General features: G+C 43.4%; 3 protein-coding genes and 4 long non-coding RNA genes across 8 annotated transcripts; 2 read left to right on the plus strand and 5 right to left on the minus strand.

The window, feature by feature from the left end:
• The first annotated feature begins 451 nt into the window (after nucleotides 1-451).
• On the plus strand, nucleotides 452-14,488 carry LOC148409959 (carbohydrate sulfotransferase 15-like). Of its 2 annotated transcripts, none has more exons than XM_088439336.1 (8): nucleotides 452-673; nucleotides 5,675-6,212; nucleotides 7,614-7,953; nucleotides 9,873-10,016; nucleotides 10,827-10,986; nucleotides 11,211-11,367; nucleotides 13,109-13,256; nucleotides 13,773-14,488. In XM_088439336.1, the coding sequence occupies exons 2-8, from the start codon at nucleotides 5,718-5,720 to the stop codon at nucleotides 13,964-13,966; spliced, it is 1,638 nt and encodes a 545-aa protein (XP_088295462.1). In that variant the 5' UTR covers nucleotides 452-673; nucleotides 5,675-5,717; the 3' UTR covers nucleotides 13,967-14,488. The 2 variants fall into 2 exon arrangements, with proteins under 2 accessions (XP_088295462.1, XP_088295463.1); XM_088439337.1 differs by lacking the exon at nucleotides 452-673 and having other exon boundaries at nucleotides 5,706-5,826; nucleotides 5,901-6,212.
• A 264-nt stretch (nucleotides 14,489-14,752) lies between these two features.
• Nucleotides 14,753-15,745, minus strand: LOC148409960 (uncharacterized). The gene is made up of 3 exons (XR_015868429.1): nucleotides 15,592-15,745; nucleotides 15,400-15,510; nucleotides 14,753-14,920 (listed from the first exon to the last, which is right to left on the minus strand). It is a non-coding gene; the product is annotated as an uncharacterized LOC148409960 (long non-coding RNA).
• A 331-nt stretch (nucleotides 15,746-16,076) lies between these two features.
• LOC148409961 (uncharacterized) lies at nucleotides 16,077-18,314 on the minus strand. The gene is made up of 3 exons (XM_088439338.1): nucleotides 17,365-18,314; nucleotides 17,182-17,286; nucleotides 16,077-16,448 (listed from the first exon to the last, which is right to left on the minus strand). Exons 1-3 carry the CDS (start codon nucleotides 17,516-17,518, stop codon nucleotides 16,342-16,344), a joined length of 366 nt encoding a protein of 121 aa, XP_088295464.1. The 5' UTR covers nucleotides 17,519-18,314; the 3' UTR covers nucleotides 16,077-16,341.
• A 201-nt stretch (nucleotides 18,315-18,515) lies between these two features.
• On the minus strand, nucleotides 18,516-19,494 carry LOC148409962 (uncharacterized). The gene is made up of 3 exons (XR_015868372.1): nucleotides 19,331-19,494; nucleotides 19,137-19,247; nucleotides 18,516-18,679 (listed from the first exon to the last, which is right to left on the minus strand). It is a non-coding gene; the product is annotated as an uncharacterized LOC148409962 (long non-coding RNA).
• A 291-nt stretch (nucleotides 19,495-19,785) lies between these two features.
• LOC148409963 (uncharacterized) lies at nucleotides 19,786-20,932 on the minus strand. Its single transcript, XM_088438829.1, has 3 exons — nucleotides 20,765-20,932; nucleotides 20,573-20,683; nucleotides 19,786-20,141 (listed from the first exon to the last, which is right to left on the minus strand). The coding sequence occupies exons 1-3, from the start codon at nucleotides 20,913-20,915 to the stop codon at nucleotides 20,035-20,037; spliced, it is 369 nt and encodes a 122-aa protein (XP_088294955.1). The 5' UTR covers nucleotides 20,916-20,932; the 3' UTR covers nucleotides 19,786-20,034.
• Nucleotides 20,933-21,116: 184 nt separating this feature from the next.
• LOC148409964 (uncharacterized) lies at nucleotides 21,117-24,340 on the plus strand. Its single transcript, XR_015868374.1, has 4 exons — nucleotides 21,117-21,131; nucleotides 22,349-23,296; nucleotides 23,381-23,491; nucleotides 24,198-24,340. It is a non-coding gene; the product is annotated as an uncharacterized LOC148409964 (long non-coding RNA).
• LOC148409965 (uncharacterized) lies at nucleotides 23,359-25,537 on the minus strand. The gene is made up of 3 exons (XR_015868373.1): nucleotides 25,426-25,537; nucleotides 25,242-25,352; nucleotides 23,359-24,691 (listed from the first exon to the last, which is right to left on the minus strand). It is a non-coding gene; the product is annotated as an uncharacterized LOC148409965 (long non-coding RNA).
• Between the last annotated feature and the right edge of the window lie 43 nt (nucleotides 25,538-25,580).

Raw genomic sequence — 25,580 nt, forward strand, 5'->3', positions numbered from 1 at the left:
TCTGTGAGAGGATTTCAGTTGTCTTTGTTTCAGTAATGTATGAAAGTGTTTTAGTGATGTTTCAAAAGCAGTAGTTGCTGTGAGAGGATTTCAGTTGTGTTTGTATTCAGTGGTAGTTTGTGGGTGTTTTTGCATGTAAAAGACTTTCACTAGTGTGTGTAATTTCAGTAGTATCTCCTTCATTGGTTTATAAGCACTAACAATTAACAAGCAACTAACTAACCAACCTACTAACAACTAAGTTTCCGTCATTTCAGTAGTGGGTGTGAATGCTTTTTTAGCTGTTTCTCCTTTAAAAGCACATGAAAACATGCATTGTGAATGATGGAAAAGGTATGTAATATCATGACGTATGTGGAGGGAGGTGCGGGGGGGGTCTCGCCGATGGGGGGGCTGCCCCTGCCTGCCCCCACCCGCTCCCCCTCCCATCACAGAGGAGGCAGAGAGAGAATCAGCGAGCGAGCGAGCCTGTCAGCGTTCACATCGCAGACGGGCAGCAAGCAAGGAAGGCGAGACAAAACCATCAGGATCAGCGGCGTGCTTTCGCGCAATCCCGTCGCTTCGGATCAGCTCCCGTCTCTGAGGCCAAAGTCCCGGTGGGAATGGGAATCCGGAGCCGGGCGCCAACTTGCCGGACCCCGGCGGCCGCGCGACGGCCCGCCGGCGACAAATGGTACGTTTCACGCGGCTTTCGCGCCTCGCTGACGTTTTTGGCCGCGCTTTTGCGTGCACGTTTCCCTGGCTTTGCCGTGCCCGAGTCTGACGCCGGCTGGAAAAGTTTTGCGGGCGCCCCGCTCCACAGGCACGCGGCACATAACGGCCCCCTTTCACGCGCACGCACCAAACTTCCATGTGTGTGCGTGTGCAGCTGGAGACCCGTCAAATGGGCCAATGATAAGTCGCACGATAAGTCACCGCTTGTTTTTTGGGGGGGCAGTTCCCAGGAGCCCCCCCTCTGCCCACACACTCACACACACGCATTGTGTGCCTCTTTTAGACCTTACACGCGTGCTTAAACACAGGAATGATTGATTTTAAATAAGCCTTGGCGTGGGGGCTCGGGTTTGCTGGGGGTAAGCAAAGAATTGCACTGATTGGCATATTTGGAAAATATGCACGCACGCAATTAAATTTACGTAACAGAGTTGATTTTATTCAACGCCATTCAAAAGGAGTAGCACCAACCCAACTTAGCAATAACATGCTTCATCTTCCAATTCATCCACTCTTAATTTGAAAAGAAAAGAAATGAAGCTTCATAAAGCATGTGGTATTTTTTGACTGCTGTGGATGGCAGTCTTAGCGCAAAGAGGCAATGAAAATTTAATGCATGCAAATTTAATGCATTTAAATGTCACTGCAAAACCAAGAGCACCATCCAGTGGAGTAAAAAATGCTTTATGAAGCTTCGTTTTCCCATCACTGCTCACAGGGCATCTTGTGAATTCTCCCATGTCACAAACTTATGGGGAACTTGTAAAAATGCAATGTTGACGATAATAATACGAATCATACAAACCACAATAACTCAAAAATGCATGTTGGGAAATGACCACAACATTTTCTTACGCAATGCGTGCGTGCGTGCGTGTGTGTGTGTGTGTGTGTCCTTTTTGCTACAAGGTGGGGACCAACTCCTGGGTTTCATTGTGTTCATTTGGACCCATGGGGACCATTTTGGTGAATGTCCCCACTACGAGAGAACCAGCAAGGGTGTGTGTACCATTTTTTGCTACAAGGTGAAGGTTTCACAGCGGTTGCAGGGACCATTTGGACTTGTGGGGACCATTTTGGTGGACACAACTAGTTTTTCTGAAGGTCAAGACTTGCTTTTGGACTATAGCATTGAATTGCATTTTAGCTTAAAGGTTAGCAAATGCATCAGGTCAGTGAATGTCCTCACAGTTTATTTGTGTATTCATGCCGCTATAATTCTGAGGACCACTTTTTTTACCAGCAAAGTGAGGACATTTTGGAATCGAGAGAACATTTAGAAAGGCCCTCACAAGTTCAGACCTCTTTTAGAGGGTCAATACTTGCTTTTGGGTGTAATTTGAGATTTTTTCCGACATCGTGAGGACACTTTGGAGAAAAGAGGAAGCTTGAATTGGATTTTGGTTGAGGTTAGTGTGGAGGTTTGGGGTAAGGACTAGAAAATGGCATTGTCAATAAGATATCCCCACTAGGATAGAAAAGCCATGTGTGTGGTTTGTGTGTGTCGGAAAAGCGTAAAACATGTGATTAGGGTCGGGCAGCTGGCTCCAATGATGTTGTGACTGCGTGTCTTTGATGTGAGCCATTTCCATGGAATTTTCACCCGTTTCCTTCAAGCTTCCTTTTCATTTTACTTTAAGGATGTTTACAGCTCTTTTTTTATAGTATTGGGACATTTTAGCAAGAAAATGGTCAACTCTTACGATATATCATTTCAATGTTTGAGGATGACTGAAAAAAATAAGATAAATCTTGACATATTCCAGTACCTGCTGGTCACGCGTGAAGCATCCCGTTTCTGTGCTTCTGCTGGTGTCCAAAGAGCAAATCTGCAACGGTTACGCAAATAGTCACAAACCTGCGGTCATGTGACTTCAAACACAACTTGCCAGAATTTCTTCGGCTAATTCCTGTTCTAAAGTTGGACGCGGGCTATAAAGAGTTGAGCCTGATCAATTATTCATGGGAAGAAACGGCTGCATTATTTTGCATGCATCCTTGAAAAAACTTTTTTTTAAGCTCTCGCGATTGTTTACGCAGTCAAACATCCCCGTTGGCTTTCTTGCGTCCGCCTCAACCGAGACCAAAAGATGAATAAAAGATTAGCAGGAGCCGGGGAAGCCACCTGAGATGCCAATATGCATCGAATAGCGGGGTAGCGATAGCCTACATAATCCTGCTCAACTACCAAGAGGCCACCAATGAAGATGCCCGTGGAATTTCTGCCTTAGCGTGTGTCAAAAATCGTTACTTTTTTTTTTTTTTGTCTTTTAATTATTAAAAATAGAACGGGGGGTGTGTAGACTTTCTACTGTGTTGTACTCAAAGTGTCCAACAATACAAAAAAAATAAAAATCACAGAATAAAAAAAGAGGGTGACCATGAAGCTCCCCGTGATGGGAAACGAAGCTTTATGAAGCACCTGGAACATTTTTCGCTTCTCTAGATGGCGCTCTTGCTTTAAAATTAAGGACCACTGCAGATGAAATGTATTTAATTTTGCCTGCTATCTAGAGGAGTCCAAAAATATCACGAGGGCTTCCCCAAGCTTCCTTTGCACGTTAGAGGTAGCTCCGCCCCTTTTTTTGCGTTTGTCCCTTATCAAATGTCAATTATTTGGAACCAACTAGTACGCACGCGTCCTGTGACATCGCCACCGAGAGGCCCGGCATGCACATAACGTCTCAAGTGCGTGACAGGAGGAAATCCAATTGGCGGCTGTTTTTCCTCCGATTAATTTCACGCTCGGCTCGGCGGCTCGGTCGCTCGCCTCATTTGACGCCTTAGTGGAAATTGATTTCCTTTGTTTACACACTTAAAACGCGCCATTTACACTCATCGCTCAAAAAAATAAAAAAAGATGAATACCGCAACGTTTTTCATCTGCCGGTTTCGTCAAACGACCGACAATCACTTTGCAGATGCATATTGAACTCATTCACTGCCAATGCCGGCTTTAGACGTCAAATATCCATTTTTACTGGCAGTGAATGTTAATTATTCTATTTGTCACTTGACATATATCAAGGAAAATAATGCATTACTTGAAACAAACAGCTGACAATTATTTCACAAGTGAACATTGGCATATTTCACATCAAAGGGAAAGAAATGAAAGAAGACAATAGGAGCTGAAATTTCTCTCAGATGCTGACACGTCAAAGTTGGCATGACCACTTAACAGTCCCTTTGTCATAAATACTGCCAGAATGTTGTGGATGAATTTGTTAAAAAAAGGACACAATACTGCACAAGGGTTAAAAATGAAATTGAAGATGCAATTCTTATTAGAATTTTATTCCTAACAAACGTACAACTTAAGATTCAACTCGACTGTAGAACGTCACCAGGAGAAGCCAGACCAAAGATAAACACTAACATTAGCTAGCATGTTGTCTACAGGAATTGTCACAAGTTGGACCAACAAACGACTCATTTTGTGCATATAAACGACAACAAAGATGAGGCATTTAAATGACAACAAAGAAAAGTCAACTCACAGACACTGGTGGGCCAGATGTCGCAAAGAGAAGGAACAACGCCTGCGCAGCGACAGCAAATGCTCCCCGCCACAAAATGCTCTATCAACGGCGGCCAGAGGCTGCGGCAAAAAATAAACACTGAGCAAAACAAGACACAAATCTGTAACTGTTTTAAGAGCAACTATAAGTTCCAAATGATTTCACGGACCCCCTGTAGGTCCGCGGACCCCACCTTGAGAACCGCTGGTGTATAAAACGGTGATCCCCTCTGCCCTGCCTGAAAAATCCCATCTGACCACTTTTTACCTGCTCGTTAGAGCGTTAAAAGCCTCTTTTGTCGTGGATGGGAGGGGGCGAAGTGTGTGTGTGTGTGTGTGTGCGAGTGTGGGGGCCGGGGTGGTACTTGTTATTCCTCTGCCTGCACACCCGCGTTGATGTGGCGAGATGGCGAGGTAAATGAGCGAGGATCCACAGATAAGGCGGGGATGGGGGTGCACCTGTAGTTGGGGGGGGGGGGGGGGGGGGGCGCCTCTTATCGCCTGACGAACGAGCACAGGTGTAACGGCACGACATCACGTCGACACAGCCGTGCCGTGGCTGACCTCCATTATCTGGAAACATTTTCTCTCCCGTAGAATAAAAGGATTCCTTCTCCCCGCCCATTCCCGACTCTTGGTCCGCGTGAGGAATACGGTTTTCTGATGATATAATCCCGCCTGGCTTTGTTAGATTGGATGCTCTCCCCTTGAAATCCGTCCCACGTTTCCTTATCGCCGCGTCCATATGCGACGAGGGGCCACTTTTCCTCCAATAGGAGAGGCCTTGAGAGTTTGCATGGCCAAAACGAGCCCAAATATGAGCCCAAAATTGGAAGCCACGATTTCATTCCAGATGTTCGACCGGGCCATCATCCAAGCTCATTTCTGCCTACTCACATATTAGATGGTATCATCCATAAGATCATCAATGAGTAACTCAATCCAATTTATTTGAGTCCAGACATCAGACGTAGACTCGGTTTGATCATTTCCGCTCGGATTTCATTCCGGATGTTAGAAATCCATTTGAAACGGTCTTGTATTCGTATTACCGTACATGACAAATTGAACATTACTTCTGATTTCAAAACTGCTAAGCCCTGATTTGGTGGGTTCCATTTCCAGATATTAGACTGACACTGGAATAGGGGAACTAGTGTAATCTCAATCCAAATAAAATGTTGAAATTCACACGTCAAGTCATCTTCGACTTTACAGAAGTTCCAATTTCCACTGAAATTGTGCTTTTGCGCTAACTAAATCAGTGAACCGAGGTGAATCTTTCGCAATTTTCGAGTGAGTCATTGCGCGTGGAATTTGCGAAGCAGGCAGAAAGGCCGCAACTTCCTGCCCCGGTACGCGCCGCGGTTTCCACCGACGTGCCTTACGTTATTACGCGTAAGAAAAAGATGAATCAAGGCCGCTTTCTCTTCCTGGCAGGGAGGCGTGAGCGGATGAGGCGGCGTCTTTTCTCCGCCCCATCATGGACACGGGCCTAGCCTCCAAACTGTGGGCCGCCGCCGCCGGCGGCGGGCAGCAGTCGCGGACGGTGACCCGCACGGACTACAAGTACACCCTGTTGGACTCGGGGGGTGAGGACTATCGCAAGGGCCCGCTGCTGCTGCAGGTGGAGCGGGCGCCCATGAACCTGTTGGCCGTGCTGCAGGTGAAGCCCGAGCTCCCCCGGAGGCGGGGCGCCCCCCGGAAGCTCCGTCTGTGCGGGGTCCTCCTCGGGGCGGCCGTCACCTTGCTGGTCATGGCCTCCTACGTCCTGTCGGGGGACAGGAGGGACCTGGCGCTCACGCCGTCGCCGCATCAGCATTTGGTCCACCCCCCGGGAGCCGCCGCCTCCAACCTGACGGCGGGAAAGGACTGCGCCCAGCTTCGGCTGCTGGTCGAGTCCCTGGCGTCCAAGGTGGACTTCGGCGGTGGGCGGCGGCTGCCGGAGCTCAAGGATCTGCTTCGCGCTGAGCGACACGTGAGTAACCGCGTCCGGCGCGTCCCGGATCCAGGTCTCCCTGGCGTCACCCTCGCGAGGTTTTCGCGAGCTTTTGTGGGTCGACTCGGGAGGGACGCTGGCGACGAGGCGCGAATCCGACGAGGCGAAACATCTCACGAGTTTGGGAACGAGAACAAGGCGAAACCGGGCTCAATTTCTCACACTAAACGACGCTTAGTAATCGTAATGCTTTCTAATGGAAGCTATTGGATAGCAAATTTCGTCATAAGAAATGGAACATTTGACACAGAAGCTGACAGACGCCTCAAACCCAAGAAACGGTGGCCAACGCAAAAAAGTAAAAGGTGAAAGTCATCGCAGGTCGTCCGCAGTGTCCCCGCCGTCTTAGATTGGCGCTTAATTCCAACGATAACGACTTCTGCCCCGGCCGTTTGCGACATAACTCATTTCTCGTCCGACGGGCTAATGAAAAAGAGCGCGGGGGCCACGCGGGACGATCGATATCCCGCGCTCGACGTATCTGCCCGTTAATTGCGTTTGGAGGAGCTGGCGCTGGGCTTTGTTAGGCCTTTGATCAAGAGACAATCTGCAATGTGACCCGAATGCCAGAGTTGTCTGGAATACCTCAAGTTGGCATTCCTCAAATATAAGGTGTACTTTTTTTGGCAGAAAAATGAAGGCCAAAAGTATTGTGGCTCTTATAAAATTGAATTATGAGTGTGTTAGATTTTGATCGGTTTTCATCAAAAAAGAATCCATTAAAAGGTTGGAAATATGGAAATGTGTTGTTGACGTGATGTTTTAAATATAATCAGTCTAGTTATCATGAAATTATATTACATGAGGGGTGGCACTTCTCCGGAGGCGGCCATGTTTGTTATGGCTACGAACAATGGTAAATGCAGCACCTGCAGCACCTTCTGCTGGCTGTAATAAAAAACTGTCTAAATAAAAGAAGCGGGTGGACTGAACCAACGTCCGAGTCCGTCCTTGTTTACACGATGACTCTGTTATTTATTGCGATATTTTGGCATATGCACGCGATCATAAAGCTTGGTGAAACACGGATGCTTTCATTCACACGTCCCGCCAACATTTTACACCGTAGAACGGGCAAACATTAAAAATTGACATTATCTATTGAACAGTCACATAAAAACACGTCTGTAACATAGCACTGCCGTCACATCTGACGATAGCGTTGCTCGCACGCCTTTAGCACTAATCTCGTTGTTTTGTCCTTGGCGCAGGTCCAAAAGATTCCTTGAAAGCATAACGTCCTATTGCGCACAATTTTCTGTCAAACAAAACGTCAGACCGCACAAATTCGCACAAATTGAAAAATCTACGGACACAAACAAAAAACTCCAGCAAAGCATTTTCTTGCAAACTTCTTGAATTTTTGTTTGGTCTTTCCAGATGTTCTCGGTGATCCCCCAGCAATTCCTCCCGGGTTTCCGCAACCCGTGCTGGTACGACGAGTACGCCGGCAACGTCAGCGCCGACCCGTACGGCGGCAACCTGTACGCGCGCTACGCGCGTAGCTTCCGCGCCGTCTTCCAGAACTTGAGGAGCACTTTCCGAAAGCACTTGTCCAGCCGCGACGGGAAACTTTACCGCATCCGCTGCCTGCCGTATTTCTACATTATCGGACAGCCCAAGTGCGGCACCACCGATCTTTACGACCGCCTGCGGCTACACCCCGACGTCAAGTTCTCCACCTTCAAAGAACCGCACTGGTGGACCCGCAAGCGCTTTGGTGAGTCGGCCAGATGCGCCTTACGACTGCCTAAATTTAAATCGCAGATAATTACTGGTAATGACTTTTTTTTTTTTTTTTTTAAATACAGCCAGAGTTGTTTTTTTGTTCAACCAAAAAAAAAATATATATATGTATATTCAACAGTACCAAGAATAAGAAAAAAGTATAAAGTAGTAGGGGTTAAAAAAAAATGGAGTGCATCAAAATTCATTTAAAAAAAGGTGGGCCAAAAATAAGACAAATTGGGTCAAAAAGAAACCAACGCAACTTTCTGGGTTACACATTTAATCCAAAGCATTGGGCAACAAATATACTGTATATTTATAATTCTTGGGTGGATTTATCGGAAAAAAATGATATTTTTAAGAAAATAATCCAATTAGGGATTTAGCCCAAACTCTCACTCAGCCCAAAAAGTTGGACTTGATTAATCAATAAAAACAAACAAAAAGTGGGTTGTTATGTGGGTAATTTCGCAACAGAAATGAGCAACTTTCTTGGAAAGAAAAACATAAAACAGACCAAGAAGTTGTGTTAGCATCTTTCTGACTCACTTTGGGTTATTTCAACCAAAATTACGTTGTTTTGCGGCTCATTCCTTCAAGACTCAACGCAAATTTGTAACTCACCAAAACAACACCCAAATTTGACCCAACTATTTGGGTTGAATGTATCTATCTGTGCGCAACATGGCAGCAAATTGCACGCTAGCCTCTCAAATTGAGTTGTAGCATCTTGAAGGGAACGCTAACGGCATCTGCAATGACCGCCTTGAAGACCAGCAGTTTTTGAACGTGTGCTCCTCGAGCTGCTTTCAAGCAAATATAAGAGCTTGGACTCATTTTCCGAGAAGATTTTTTGGCTCATTGTTGTTATATTGCAGGGCTGGGCCCAAAAAGTCTTTTGACTGCACCCTTGATGACGCTCGCAAAACCTAATTAAGTCATTGATCATTCCCCATGCAATCCTGACTTCATATAGGAGGGATAAACATTGCCTCTTATCTCTATGACTCACACTCATATTATTTTGTAGTCATAGCAAAGTTGCAACAGAGCATTATTCATCTTTTAGTCATGCTGAAACGTCAAACTTAACGTTAAAAAAAAGACGTCTCCGTATTCCACACTTCAAACAACAATGAATAGCATCAGCAGAGTTAGAAATTCTTATTTCCTATGAGTAACACGCAGGCAAATTGCATGACATATCTTCTTTATCCTCTGCAAAGATATAGAACTCTTTTTCATATACAGTATTTGTATATATGGTAGAATGCTATTTTTATTAGAAAAAAAAGTTGTTTTTTTCTGACTGGCACAAGCATTCCTATTTCAATAGGAAATATGGATTCGTAATACAATAACTCCTCAATATTAGGAGTTACGCAACGATCAAAGCATTGAGGAAAGCGAAAATATATTATACATGGTGTTCCCGGCCTTGATTTTCAGTCGTGACGCCGATGCCGCTCAGCATATCCGTTAGTGGGAAAAAAAAATCCTGCACGATGATCAAAAAGCAACGAGATGAAACAAAGCAAGACGGAAAAAAAAAAAAATACGCGCAGCGTTCCGTGTCGCGCGGCGCCATCCCACCTAGCGAGCAGCATGTGACACTTGGAATAATGATGCAGCTGGGGAATATTTTCCCAGAGTTCTTTTTTTTTCCTCCCACTAAGTAGAACGAGGTGTCGTACGGCGACGCCCGGCCAGGCTCATTATTGGCGTATTTTACCTAGCGTACCGTAATTAGGGCACATTGGCTCGGACGGGAAGACATTTTCCCGCCCATTAGTAAAGCATCCACATTGGCCCTTTAATAGATGCACAAAAGCACAGTCGAGCGAGACGGTGTTGGCGTTAGCATTTAGCCGCATGGATGCACGCTTTCTTATTTGTGACTTTCCCCTGCAGGGATCATCCGTCTGAGCGAGGGTTTCCACGACCGCTACCCGGTGGAGGACTACCTGGATTTGTTCGACCAAGCCGCTCACCTCATCCAAGGCACCCAGGCGGCCAACGATAGCGGGACGCCCGCTCGGCCCGACGTCATTATCGGTGAGGTGCCGCCGTGCTTTCGCGCAAAATATTTAAACCAAATAAGCAACGAGCTTCAAACCAGGGAAACTAGCTATTAACTATTAGCTATTAGCTTTTAATTAGGCATATTAACAACTAAACAACTTACGGGCCTCAAATGAAGCAGCCTAAGAATTAACCATGCTAGCCACCAAGTACCTAATGATCTACTAAACCAGCAAATAATTAACCAACCACCCAACTAACCTCTAATCAAACAGGAGAGAAACTAAGCAACTAGCTAGATTCAAACCAAGCAATAGTAACTACTTAGCTTCTATTGAAGCAGGCTAGCAACGAGCTAGTTTCTAACCAATTAAGATAGCAATTAAGAAGCAAACAACCAGGCAATTGATTGACCAAGGACCCACCTAACACTGAAATAGCGCAACTTATTAGTCAAACTCACCACTAAACAAGGAATTGACAAACCAGCCAATCAACTAAATAAGCAGCTTGATAGCAGTCTACGAGTAGCGCTTCGGCGCTTAGCCTTATCCGAGCTAGCCCCAAAGAGATTGCGTCGCAACTATTGAGCGCTAGCCTGTTTTGTTTCTCGCTTGAAAGGAATAATCCCGAGTAAGGCGCTAAATCACCCGATCAGTATTCAAACGGCGTTCCCGAGTGAGAATTTCTGGCCGGAGTGGCGGCGCAGTTTGGAACGGCCGTTTGCCGCACGGCCGCCTTCAACTTTCCATGTGCGAGCGCACGAGCCGGCCTTTCGCTTTGCATGACCGGAGCCAAATCCGTCGCACAAAAACTCCCACGGGTCCACTTTGCGCTCGGCAGGTGAAGCTAGCGCGTCCACCATGTGGGACAACAACGCCTGGGTGTACTTCTACGACAACAGCAGCAGCGGGGGGGAGCCGCCCTTCCTCATCCAGGACTTTGTGCACGCCCTGCAGCCCCACGCCCGATTCATCGTCATGCTCAGGGACCCGGTGGAAAGGTACGCCCCGGCAACGTGTATGGTAAAAATGGTAAAAATACTGGGGCCGTATCACTCAGCAGTGCAAGCCCCGCCTTTTAAAGCTACACACACGCAGTCACAAATTTAGAACTGGAGGATGGTGACCCCAAGTGGAGACAAATGATACCTCAAATGCGTATTCTAGTTCGACCGAGCAAAATCAACGATTAGCCGATTAACGGAACGGCGTCTGGTGTATTCAGGCTGTACTCGGACTACCTGTACTTCGGCATGGCCAACAAATCGGCGGAGGATTTTCACGAGAAGGTTTCCGAGTCGCTGCAGGTGTTGGACGGCTGCCTGGCCGACGCGACGCTTCGCTCTTGCGTCTACAACACCAGCGTCAACAACGCCATGCCCGTGAGTTGCACCTTAGCCCCGCCCCCCCACTGGCCCACTTCGGGGTTAACTCAATTGATCGGCCCTTTTTTTTTTTTACTTCAGTATCTGTGGCTGGTATACATTTTTTAATTTTTTTTAGGTAATTGCGTACTAAAGTAATCAATTACTTTAGTAATCAATTACTTTAGTAAATGTATCGTTTAGATTTCTTCACTAACTGAAACATTTTAAGTGCAAAAGTCTTACAGAAAGTAATTACCTGAGGCAATCGATTGCCTAAGTAATTCATTATTTTATGAATAATTGTGGCTAGTACTTAGTTACCAAATGCAATTGATTAATTTGGTTACCTGAAGTAATCATGTACTTTATTATTTGATTACCTAAAGCAGTACTAGAAGTACTTAGAAAAACACTTGAAAAATAATGAAATAAATATCAGTACTTGTTTTGAGTGACCTGTTTTGAGAGTGGCGTGACAGCTACGCGCTTTGTGGATTGGATGTGACAGGAGATAAAAAGATTGCAAAATGTTTATTTACAAACCACACTATTGCGCAAACCTGATAAAAAGATGTGTTTTTTTTAAGCAGGTAAACAGCAAAAGTATTGCAAAATGTTCATTTCCAAACCTCATAAACCTGATAAAAAGGACTTTTTTTAAAGCTGCCATTTTCCCATAATTTAGTCAATCATTCCAAAACAGGTTCATGTCTCAAACAGTGATTCAATACATTAATTTACTCACCATTTGTTTGCTTGTTCAGCTCCAGAATCCGATCATCCTTGCTAAATGGCAGATATATTGATAACGCATAAACTCTTCCAAATCACATTTTAAGCTTGAAAATACGACAGAATGTCAAAGAATCCTTCAAAAAAATACATTATCTCTCCAAAGTGATTTCAGTTGGCTCCAAACGTTGCGGCCATCTTGCTTTTGACCCTTGACCCCTGCAAGGAGTGCGCATCTTGAAATGCAGTAGCCGTTTGTGGCCAGTGGAGGGAGTGCTACACAAAAACGTGCTCATGATCGCAACAGACCTGACTAGTAAAAAATGCATTACTTGAGTCGTTATTTATCTCAAATATGACCTTTTTTTTCCAAGGACAATTTTTAAAAAGTGCTTAACAAAAACACAAGCACGTCAGGGGTAGGGGCTCTAACAAAGGCTTCACGTTTGAAAAGCATATTAAAAAAAACATAAAAAAAAACAAAGAATAGGAACAGGATTACACTATTTCACTCAAAGAGAATCAGACAAGTCATAGAAAATCAAACGCAATATTTAAACGTGATAAATGCACATTTTTTTTTGGATGAAACGGTCAAAAGAGCTGACTTGAACCTATATTTTACTCAATATTAAAAAATATTTTTAAAAAATTTACTTTGAACTAGAGTATTTTATAATAGTCCCGGAAATTCATAAAACGATGTTAAAACACACACACACACACACACACACACACACACACACACACACACACACACACACACACAAAATGAGAAACTTAAACGTAAAAGTACTGTAAAAGTTAACTATCCATTTTATTTAATTTTTCAAGCGCACACAGTGTCTCAAACTGTCATCTGTTGACCTCTGGCGGCCTACGATGTAATTACAAGGAGCCGTTGAAAATAACGAGGACATTCACAGGAATGGGGTGACATGACTTTACTAAAATAGACTCCTAGAAGTAATAAGAAAATCAAAAGCAACATTTGAACGTGACAAATCAACTTTTTTGTGCGCAGGTGCGATTGCAGGTGGGCCTGTACGCGGTCTATCTGCTGGACTGGCTGAGTGTGTTTGGGCACGAGCAGATCCTGGTGCTCAGGCTGGAGGACCACGCCTCCAACAGGAAGTCCACCATGCGCACCGTCTTGGACTTCCTGGGCCTGGGTGAGTGGGCCTGTTTTTTTTGTTTTTGTATTTTTTTTTTTTTTTTGGGGGGGGGGCTATTGCAAATCAAAATAGACCATCTTAAAAGTCGTGCTTCACATAGGATAAAGAATATATGCCAATGCACATATATCGACATTAAATTACTGTACATGAACTGATGCTATTTGTTAGCCCATCTATAGTGTTTTGCATTGTTAGCATTAAGCTAAATGGACATACAGTATCCAATGCAATTCGCAATTTTAGGAAGAATACATGATTTTTTTTAATCAAATAATAACTACAAACCCAGACTTTATTTTCGTTTTTATTTTTCCACAATACTTATTCTATTTTTGCCCAACAAAAGGGCTTGAACAATGAATACTATAAGTAGGTAGAGCAACACTACCCTCTAGTGGCAATTGGATAAAAATGCAGTTCATTTTTAAACGGCTTTGTGTTAAAAAAAAGAACACAAGGTGAACAGAAATGTTAAAAAAATCATCTTGAATGGTCTCATTTGTAAATTAGGGCCACTGAGCCAGCCAATGGAGTCGGAGCTGAACAGAAGCCCCGCCTCCAACAGCAGGAGACCCGCCGACAAGAACCTGGGCCCGATGCTGCCCGCCACGCAACACATCTTACGCCACTTCTACGCGCCTTTCAATCGCAAGCTGGCGCAAGTCTTGCGCAATGACGCCTTCCTGTGGGACTCCCCGCCTTGACCTCTGACCCCCAGTGAGCCACGCTATAATGCAAACCTCCACAAGGCTTTTACTCGCCTGTAGATGGCGGCAAAGCACTTTTTTTTCTATGAGACTCAATGAAGCCCCTCCCCTCACTTCAGTAGAGTTGCTTGGCACCAAAGCACTACTTCTATAATAGACACAGATGGATGGCTGATTTTATTTGACCAAATATCAGATTTGGCATCGTCTTAAAAAAAAAAAAAAACTATTGGCACATAACCACTGACATCTTCATCATCATCATCATCATTTTCGTGCCCTTTTTTTATTTAAATTATTTTAAGTTATGAAAGCAGCTGATATTAATCAAAGAGGGTGACCGGTGACAAGCGTGTGCGTGTTTGTGTGTACGCGCAAGCTACTCGTTTTTTCTGAAGATGCACAGTATAAAGACATTTTTCCAAAAAAGAGAAAAAACATCTCATTTGTGGTCAGCATTTAACAATTTTGTTGGTCAGAAATGTTTCTAGTCTAAATAAAAATGGACTTCTTTTTTAATTTTTTGGATACACTTGAAATGATTTTTTTCGCTTTCAGACTAACCTGTAGAAACCCTGTCAAAAGTCAAGGTAAGGTTTGATCTCTTTTGTGTTTTTCTCTTTTGTCAATGTTATGAAGGATCAAATTTGAGGTATTCATACAATTGTATTTTTTTATATCAAGAACTCACCCAAAAATAATAATCGTTATCAGCCAAAAACGTCATAATGGACATTGCGATCATATTTGCTCACTAAAAAATGGCGAAAAACAAAACACAAGTGGAGAGAGAACTTGAGAAGATTTTTATCACTCGTCCGTTAAGGTTGGTTGCCATGGAAACTCAGGTGTTGCACATGTCCGTTTTGCAGCAGATGATGGAGCCCTTGCTGGGAAATCTCATGAGGACGCACTCGGTCCACCTACCGCAGGCTTTGATGTAGTCGGGAGCTGGGCGAAAAATTCAATCAAATAAACAGATTTTTGGGGGGTGAGAAAAAGGCAAATTTCAGGTTTTTGTTTTTTTTTTTTTGAGGAGATGAATCAGTGTTTCAAAGGGAATTTTTTTTAAACGGGGCTAAGACTGATAATATAATTTTTGTGCAAAAATCTTTGTATTTTTAAAGAAAATTCAAGCAAATTTGTCACAATACACGAAAAAATGTGAAAAAGGTTGAATTTTTTGGCAGAAACAGTGTAATACAATGAAGAAAAAGGAGGAGAAATTCTTTTTTTTCTGAATGTATAAATAAAGCAACTTTTTGGAGAGCAAAGAGGACCATAGTTGCCAAAAGAAACATTGAGATTTTTTCCACAAAAGAAAAGATGTGAAAGAAAACTAAAAGTTGTAGTCAAAGTTGTTATATTTCCCATGAAAAAAACCAAAACATTTTCATTGGATCACCCCCCTAAGAAGGTAGCGTACTCACTTAAGCTATCATTAAAGGTCCTGGTGGTACAGTAAGATTGCAAGTCGTCGCAGGTCTGCACAGGTCCCGGACAGTCGGAGCGCCCTTGGCAGTGACACTGCAGGGCCGTACCTAGCCCCGCCCCCCAGAAAAAAACAACGTATCGTTAACGAGCACGCCTAAAGACGCTGGAATGCGGCAGGACGCACTCACCCTGGCTGAGCAGGACGAAGAGAAGAAGGGCAACAAAAAGCATCTTCGTGTCGCTCAAACCAGGATCCCGCTGCAAGCCGCGGCCTCCTTTTTTATGCGCCCTTACCCCCCAAATTGTCACAATCTGATCCAGGTTAATATTAACTCCTACTCAAATAATTTTCTTGCATAAGAACATGACACATGTTTGTTGAACACGTGCTACAGAAAAGGTCTATCCCTAACGCTCCTCCAATCAGGAAGAGTACTTCTTTTCTTTTTTTCAATTTAAGAGCAAATCAATTGGAACGTGAGGCAACTCCAGACCATTTCATTGTAAATAATGATCCCCACTTTAAGGAAACGTTTAATTAAAGAATGACAAATGTATTGTATTAATGAAACGAATAATTCATTAAAAAATATCAATTCGTGGCACTTTTTCATTATTTAGTGAAACATTTATTCATTTAATTTAGACACTTTCAGTCCCCCATAGTCAGGAAGAGTACTTCTTTTTTTTTTTTCAATTTAAGAGCAAATCAATTGGAACGTGAGGCAACTCCAGCCCGTTTAATCGAGAAGGACTAATTTACGTACATCGTGTATAAGTCCAGTAGGCTGGGCCAACATATACATATATATTATTGTCATCCTGCTCTATTTCCAATGAATGCGTTTTGATTGCAAGAAATCCTATATTTTATATGGAAGCAGAATTCGACCCAAAAAAAAAAGGATTGATGAATGTCAAATGTCCAAAGGTGACGGCTACACGTTGCACAAGTCGCCGGTGCAGCAACCGGAGGTGGACTGTCCCGGGACGCCCCTCGGCCTGCAGCCGGACGGCCGAGTGCAGCCTTTGATCAAGGTGGGATCTGGACACACAAAATACACACGTGCACACACGCGTCAACACTAGCGCATTTGACTCATAATAACCATAACCTGTCAACGAAAACATAAACAATCAAAAAAGACCCCCAAAATCGTTTTAAAGGGTAAAAAAAAAAGCACAATTTGGAGTGAATTTTTCCTAACAAAAAAAGCTGTATTATTTAAAGGCAAAGGAAGAATATCCCATTTTCCGCACTATAAGCCGCACCTAAAACCCTTAAAAAAAACTTAAAACCTGACAGTGCGCCGCCTTATATATGGATCATATCATGTGCTGACTGCATAATTTTACATCGATAAAATAAATATTTTTCCAAGATTCTAAATTCTTTAAAGTTCTAAATTTTTAAAAGGAGGAAAATGGCGAAATATTAAAAATGATAAACATAGAATCCCTTTAAGCCTTTTTCAGTATTTGATCTTTAATTCAAAGGCATGTTAAGGGAAAGCATTGAAAGAAACCACTCGGGAGCTGAAATTTCACCCAGATGGTGACAACATGGAAGGACCACTTAGTTATCACACTACACTGCCAGATTGATGTTCAAAACTGTGTCCAAAAAGGGACACAATACTGCACAAGGGTTGAATTGGGATGAAATTCTGTTGCTTTGGGCGGGAAAAAATGAATCAAACGTGTTTTTATCTTTCATGTGTGTTTCCTGAACGTGAATACGGGCATCTAGGAATAGAAGAAAGCCTGAAGCAACTCACAGGAATCGGTGAGGATGGTGACGGTGGAACAGGCCCGCTCCAGAAAGTGGCACGTCTCCACCGGTTCCGGACAATAACGCAGTCCTGAGCAGTAACACCTCAGGCCTGCAAAAAATACAAATGTAAAAAAGATTGACAAAAGCAAACTGGATTTTGTCGCAAAAGGAAGAAAGACGCACTAACCCTGGCTGGTGGGCAGCCAAAAGATGATAGCAACCAGGACGTTCTTCATGTTCTCGCGAGCGAGGAGCTCTTTCTCTGCACTGCCGCTTTTAAAGCATTTCATTGGGTGGAGTGAGGTCAGCCCGAGGTCAAGGAATTTGTCAGATAGCAACATTTTCAACCCTTGTGCGGGATTTCCTTCTATTCTTGGGTCTTGACATCAAAAGCGTTTCACAACAAAGGGAAAGCATTGAAAGAAGATAAAAGGGAACTGAAATTTCACCCAAATGGTGAAAGCATGTCAAAATTCAACATAACGTGACCGTGTGCCAACCCATGGATAAAATACTTCGAGTAGAATTCGGAAGAGTTGCACAAAAATGGACGCAATACTCACACGGGTTAAATAATAACACAAACACACACATATGTTATTATATTTCAGAAAATCATCCATTTTTTGATCAAATAACGACGAAGTCAGACTTTATTTTCATTTTTTTCCACTATACTTGTTCTATTTTTGCCCAACAAAAGGGACAAAAACAATGAATACTATAAGTAGCTAGAGGAATACTACCCTCTAGTGGCAATCAAAGGAAACGCAGTTCATTTGAAACATTTTTCTCTGCGTAAATAAATAACACAAAGCTAATGCGGCGGAGTAGAAAATGTGAAAAATAATCTTAAATGGTCTCATTTGTAAATCGAGGCCGCTGAGCCAATGGTGTCGGGCCTGAACAGAAGCCCCGCCTCCGACAGCAGGAGTCCCGCCGACAAGAACCTGGGCCCGATGTTGCCCGCCACGCAACACATCTTACGCCACCTCTACGCACCTTTCAATCGCAAGCTGGCACAAGTTTTGCGCAATGACGCCGTCTTATGAGATTCCCCGCCTTGACCTCTGACCCCCAGTGAGCCACGCTATAATGCAAAACTCCACAAGGCTTTTAATAGCCTGTAGATGACCGCAAAACACTTTTTTTCTATAAGCCTAGAAGACGCCCCCTCCACCCTTTTTCTCTTTTAAATCGAGATCCCGCCCCCCCCCCAAAAAAAAACATTATAAGCAAAATCATCAAAATGGACATTGCGACCAAATTTGCTCACTAAAATGTGGCAAAAACGTGGCACAAAAAAAAGAAAAAGAAAAAAAACACAATAGGCAAGAGGAGAGAGAACCTTAAGTTTTTTATTACTCATCCGACAAGGTTGGTGGGCATGGAAGCTTAGGTGTTGCACATGTCCGTGTTGCAGCAGGAAATGGCCTCGATGTTTTGAGGTCTATCGATCTGGCATTCCATCCATTCGCCGCAGGCTTTGGCGTAGTTGGGAGCTGGGCAAAAAATTCAATCAAACAAATTGTTTTTTTGGGGTGAGAAAAGGCGTATCAGGCAAATTACAGTTTGTTGTTTTTTTTAAGATGAATAAGTGTTCCGAAGGGCTCAGATTGATAATATATAGTTTTTTTGTGCTAAAAATGTCTTTGTTTTTTTTTTGTATGTTTCTTTAAAGAAAAGAAAATACATAATAAAATGTAATACTCAGGAAAAAAAAGTCACATTTTTCTTAGTTTTTCTGTATGTATAAAAAAAAAGCTACTTTTTGGAGACCAAAATTGCCAAAAGAAACATTGAAAAATGTATCAATTTTTTTAATAAATGGAGAAATAACAATAAGAAAAAAGTAGTCATCTCTGGAAAACCAAAAGCATATTGTTGCGGGAAAAAAACTTGCATTTTTCATTTGCTGACCCCTAAAAATGTGACATAAGACTTGAAGGTAGCACTCACATTGGTTGTCGCCAAAGGTCATGCTGATACAGTAAGGTTCCGAGTCGCGGCAGGTCTGAACGGGTCCCGGGCAGTTGTGGCGCCCTTGGCAGTGGCACTGCAGGGCCGTGCCTGAACAAAAAACAACAAAAAAAAACCAACGCATCGTTAACGAGCACGCCTAAAGACGCTGGAATGCGGCAGGACGCACTCACCCTGGCTGAGCAGGACGAAGAGAAGAAGGGCAACAAAAAGCATCTTCGTGTCGCTCAAACCAGGATCCCGCTGCAAGCCGGGGCCTCCCTTTTTATGCGCGCTGACCCCCCAAATTGTCACAATCTGATCCAGGTTAATATTAACTCCTACTCAAATAATTTTCTTGCGTAATAACGTGCATAAATAAACATGTATTTTGGTTAACACGTGCGACAGAAAAGGGCTAAGATGTCCTTCCCGAAAGCTCTTCCAGTCAGGAAGAGTACTTTTTTTTCAATTTAAGAGCAAATTAATTGGAACGTGACCATTTAATTGTGAATAATGATGCCCACTATGTGATGAAACAATTGAATATATATATATATATATATATATATATATATATATATATATATATATATATATATATATATATATATATATATATATACACAAAAAAGAGTCACTTTCTATCTTCAACTGATTGTTTTTATTGGTGGTATTTTTAAACATGTGAGCAACAATCATTACTAAGCATTGCTTAGCATCTACTGGGTGGGGGCGCACACACTTACAGTAAAATGACTAATTTTAATGACTAATGACTAATACAGCAAATTCTAAAAACCATTGGCTTTAAATAAGCCAAAAGTCCATAGACAAGATTTTCATTCTTCATCCATCAAGGCATGCAGCGGCCGGGCGCCATTCCCCAAAACGGACATTATCTGTTGCACAAGTCGGTGGTGCAGCAGGCGGCCGTGGAGATGCCGGGCCGGTGCATCAGCTGGCAGTTATATAAGGAACTGCAGCCTTTAAAGTAGCTGGGAGCTGCGGGCAAAACAGAGCAAAACATTTTTGACCGGTGTTTCTCAAACGGGGGTACATGAAGGCACTACGGGGGGGTGGATTCCATTTTAACAGGCATTCTGCAGGTATCAGGAAAAAAAAAAAAACAAAAACAGTCACCAGTCCCTACAAATGAAGTAAACTATGCTGCCTCCTCATGATTGTTATTTGCCTGTGGAATTCTAGGGTATTCGTAAGCTGTTCCGCACATCCGCTGCGCTTCGGGTACGTCAATCTCTTCGTTTGTGATATGTGTGAGTGCGTGTGAGCACTCATCAGCGGTGACAATTTTTTTTTTTTTTTTGGGGGGGGGGGGGGGGGGGGGGGTCGAATAAACACGAGCTGACTGGAAGTCAGAACTTTTACAAGAAGAAAAAGAACAAATATGACGAGAATGGAAGTCAATACTCAACTGGAGCCAACTTCAAAGATAACGCTGGCACAGGCGTCGCTGGAAGGGGGGCAGGTCTCGATCGAACCTGAACATCTCCGCTTTCCTCCGCAGTAACACCTCAGGGCCCGGCCTGGACAAGGAAAAAAAAGAACATCTTTTGAACAAGCGGGTTTCAACAATGTTGAAGGAGAGCGCATCGCCACGCGCTCACCCTGGCCGAGCAGCGCAAAGACCAGAAGGGCGACGCAAAGGCTCTTCATGTTGTTCAAGCGAGGATCTGGAAGGATGGGGAGTCGGCGCCCTCTTTTATAGGCGGCTTTGCTCCCCTCGTTCATCGCAATAAGCAAGTTGAACTTTTCCATTTCATGAAAAGGGAAATAACGTCGTTGCTCAATAGTACACAAAAACGCGGTACGGGTACAAAACATGCAATGTAGGGATGAGTCACAAGGTCAAAGGTCATCTGACGCACTATTTTGCTACTGGGGGTCTACTCAAGAGAGACATGCCATTCAAATGCTGTCCCTTAGCTAATAGACACTGGCTGAATTTTCTTTCAAGGATGCACGGAAGAATCCGTAAGTAATCAAAATCTCAAAGTCAAGACTAGGCTAACTGAGACAGGACTTTATCGAGTACTGAAAACGAGACAAAACAAAGACTTTTGGAGGATGAGATCGAGACGACACCAAGACTTTTGGACATCGAGACAGAGGCAAGACCTTTGGACGTCAAGGCCCAGACCAAACCAAAACCAGTGCGACAAGACCAATACTTTTCTACGTTGAGGCTTAGACAAACCCAAAACCTGTGAGACAAGACCAAGACTTTTCAACATCGAGACTGAGACAGGACCGAGACTTTCGGACTTCCAGACAAAACCGAAACATTTGGAGGTCTAGACCGAGGCAAGACCGAGACTTTTAGATGTTGAGACACAGAAAAACCCAAAAGCAGTGAGACAAGACCAATATTTTCATATTTTGAGATTCAGACAAAGCCAAAACCGGTGAGACAAGACCAGGGCGTTTGAACATCCGGACTGAGATAAGACCCAGACTTTGGGCCTCAAGACTCGGATAAACACAAAACTAGGGAGAACAGGCCAAGACTTTTGGAAGTCCAGACTGAAATAGGACCAAGACATTGGGACACCAAGACCCATGCAAACACAAAACTAGTGAAACAAGGCCAAGACTTTTGGACGTCAAGACTTAGATAAGACCAAAACCTTTGAAGGTTGAGACAAAGACAAGATCAATACTTTTGGAGACCGCGACATGACCAAGAATTCTGGACATCAAGACCAAGGTAAGAGAGACCTTTAAAGCATAATTTCAATTATGTTCAAAGGCTACAAAATATGACATGAAAAGAAAACGGCCTTCAAGTAAAAATTCTGTAGTCAATATTCAGAATTTGATCAAATGAAAACTATTGAATTGACAATGTTTTTTTGAAGTGTAGCCAAACGGTGCTGAAAAAGAGAAGATGACCTTTGGAATGTGACACTCATCGATCGGTGCCACATTCCCAAATTTAAAGCAGATGTTTGCATACTATTGTGTAAGAAAGTAGTTTCCCGTCAAAATTTAAAAACGGGTCCAAAGTTCATGTTTAGCTGGACATATTGTGTCCGTTTAGGAGAAGTAAGTTGCATGTATAGCAGGCCATACGGAGGAAGGACACCAAATCCAGCGAGAGCCTAAATCAAACAACATGAAGACCCTTTCTGTTGCCCTTCTTGTCTTTGTGCTGCTCAGCCATCGTGAGCGTGTCTCGCTTTATCCCGCAGAAGCAAGACCAAGACCTTTGGACGTCAATACTCCTACAAACCCAAAACCAGCGAGACAAGAACAAGACTTTTGGATGTCGAGGCTGAGATGAGACCAAGACACGTGGACATCGTGACTCCGATGAATCCGAAACCGGTGAGACCAGCCCAAGACTCTTGGACGTCAAGACTCAGACAAAACCAAAACGTTTGGAGGTAAGGCCAACACTTTTGGATGTGGAGACTCAGACGAACCTAAAACAAGGGAGACAAAACCAAAACTTTTCCACGTCGAGGCCCGGACAAAACCCAAACCTGTGAGACAAGACCAATACTTTTGCACGTTGAGAAGGAGACAAACCTAAAACCAGTGAGAGAAGGCCAAGACTTTTGGAAGTCCAAACTGAGACAAGATCAAGACTTTTGGAGGTGGAGACTAAGACAAGATCAATACTTTGGAGACCAAGAACTTTGGACATCGTGACCAAGGTAGGAAAGAGACTTTTGGAACGCCACAAACATTTGCCAAGATGTTTAAGAATACTTGTAAATATGTTGAAACGCATTTGCAAAAAGCATGCTAAGAACGCTACTAAATACGGCCAAAAACGCAAACGGGCCTCACGTCAATATTTTGTCGTAAACTGTCACAGCCGATATTCGGCCTTTGATCAGATGAAAAATACTTTTTGGGCCACGTTTTCCTTTTTCAGCGTATCCGCCGACCTTCTGGCACTCGTGCCAAATTCTAGAGTCTAAAGCACATGTTTGTGTACCACTGCGTAAGCAAGTTTCTCCTCCAAATAAAATACCGAGGCGGCGTTAATGTTAAACTGGACATGTTGTGTCCGTTTGGGGGCGGACGGTTGCATATAAAGGAGGCCGGACCGACGAAGGGCGAGAAACTGGACAGAAACATCATGAAAAGCCTTTGCGTTGCCTTTCTCGTCTTTGTGCTGCTCAGCCAGGGTGAGTGCATGCGTCCCGCTTTTTTTGCATTCAAACGTTCCAAAGTTGTTTTTTTTCATTTATTTTGGATTTTTTTCATTCCAGGGCAGGCCCTGAGGTGTCACTGCGGAGGAAGGAAGGTTTGTCCACAACCGGTTGAGGACTGCCCAGGCCAAAATGCCATGTGCGCCAGAGTCAAATTTCAAGATGGCTCCAGTGAGTATGACGTTCCATTCGGCTCATATTTATTCAATTTTTTCTAAAAAAAAAAAAAAAAAAAAAAAGTCACCAGTGACGAGTGGTTCTCAACATTTTTTCAAAGATGAACCCCTTGTGAAAAAAATGTTTTCTATAGAAGATGTGCAGAACAGTTGACACATTCCTCAGAATTCCACAGGCAAACAGCAATCACGAGGAGACAGCACAGTTACTTCTTTTGTCAAAACTTGACTATTTTTTTTTCTTTGACTTTTTTTTACAATGAACAATCAGGGCTGGAATTCAGGAGTAACTTGAGGTTCCAATTAATTTGCTCTAAATTGGAAAATAAAAATCTACTTTTGGTATTAAATGTTCCCCCTAAACACACACATACACACATCACAACTGAAGTGATTGAAGTACCTGAAAGCAGCACAGTCGAGGTGCTAAAATTCCCTTAAAATATGCTGAAGAAGCAGCATTGTTACCTTTTTGGTACTGGTGACTAGTTTTTTTTTTTGTTTTTTTTTCACCATGAACAAAATGAGCTTGAATTCCCAAGTAGCTACAGGTTCCAATAATTTAGACGTTCGATGCGTTTCAAGTTACATGATGAATAGCTTTGAAAAAACAGTAGATTGGATTTTGTGGTACCGTTTGAGCACAAGCGGTCTAGAAAATGGACGGCTACCACTGAGTATTTTTTTTTTTTTGCCCACAGCTCCAGACTACTTGTTAGGCTGCAGTTCGCTGCGCGGATGTCAACAGATGTCAAGGCCCGGCGTCAGACCTGAATGCTGTATTACCGACTTGTGCAACGAATTCCCGACTCCACTTTTTGTGCAATAAAAAGCTGCCTATGGACTTGTTTTTTGGTGCTTTTTGAAAAACATTGATAATAAGACAATACTTACCAATTTTGACTGGTGGATTGAATTCATTCACTGCCAATGACGGCTAGTGATGTAGAAACGCATTCTGTCAAGATGTTTGTTGTTGCTGTCATTAGATTTCTTTATTGAGGGATCCTGCATTTAACTCTTTCATTGCCGGCGACAAGAATTGTGAAATACTTGTCGTCTGTCGGTGATTCACCCATTAAAACGAGCGCTGCAAAAGGTGTACGCCGTTAGTTGCACAAGTCGCTGGAGCAGCAGCGGGCGCTGCGGTGGTTGGAGCAGTAACTCTGCATACCGCAACCTCGATAGTAGAAAGCTGCGTGGAAGAAAACAAAAAAATACATTTCATTGCAAACGCATAAGCCAGGAATCCATTTCCCGTTTTCATTCACGCCGGATATATATTAAACAAACAACAGTGTCTGAATAGTTATTACTTATTCCCCATATTATACTTATTCCCCATTGGAAAAAAAAATCCACGCGGGCTCGGGGACAGCATGCAAACCAGCTGGATTCGAACTTGGGTCCCTTTACTGTGAGGCGGGCGTGCTAACCACTGCTCACAGTGATTCAAATATCAATCATAAGTCAATTTTGAGCATGTAAGTTGACTTTGGTTTGAGGTCATGTGAAGTGCTTCCTGTGTGATGTCGTTGTTTTCATGTTACACTTATATTACTGTGTTGTTTCAATTCCAGTGTAGCTGTAGAACCACGGACGATGTTTTCTTTCGAAACTAAGAGGCGTTTTCCTAAGAGGCGTACTTCACCTGAATTTTTCAGAACAAAAGGTGTTCTTAAGTAGCGGTACCACCGTATTCAAACGCCACCCAAAATGTGTGATAAGGCTTGAAATGTACTCACAGTAATCCTGGTTATTGTAATGGCTGACGCAGACATTCTGGGAACCTCGGCAGCCCTCGACGTGTCCCGCGCAACGGCGCGGTCCTCCGCAGTGACACTTGAGGGCTTCGCCTGGATGAAGAAACGCATTTTTCATAAGCGCGCCTAAACACGCCCGACTGCGAAGGAAGCTGGACACACTCACCCTGGCTGAGCAGGACAAAAACGACAAGAGCAACGAGGACGGTCTTCATGTTGTTCACAGGAGGATCCCAGCGAATTGGAACGCGTCCTCGCCTTGGCCTCCTTTATATGCAAGCTTCCCACTCAAAATGTTCATCATATGGCCTAGAAGCTGGT

This window comes from Hippichthys cyanospilos, chromosome 17 (assembly GCF_059441005.1).
Source record: "Hippichthys cyanospilos isolate Australia breed blue-spotted pipefish chromosome 17, RoL_Hcya_1.0, whole genome shotgun sequence".
Classification (NCBI taxonomy): domain Eukaryota; kingdom Metazoa; phylum Chordata; class Actinopteri; order Syngnathiformes; family Syngnathidae; genus Hippichthys; species Hippichthys cyanospilos.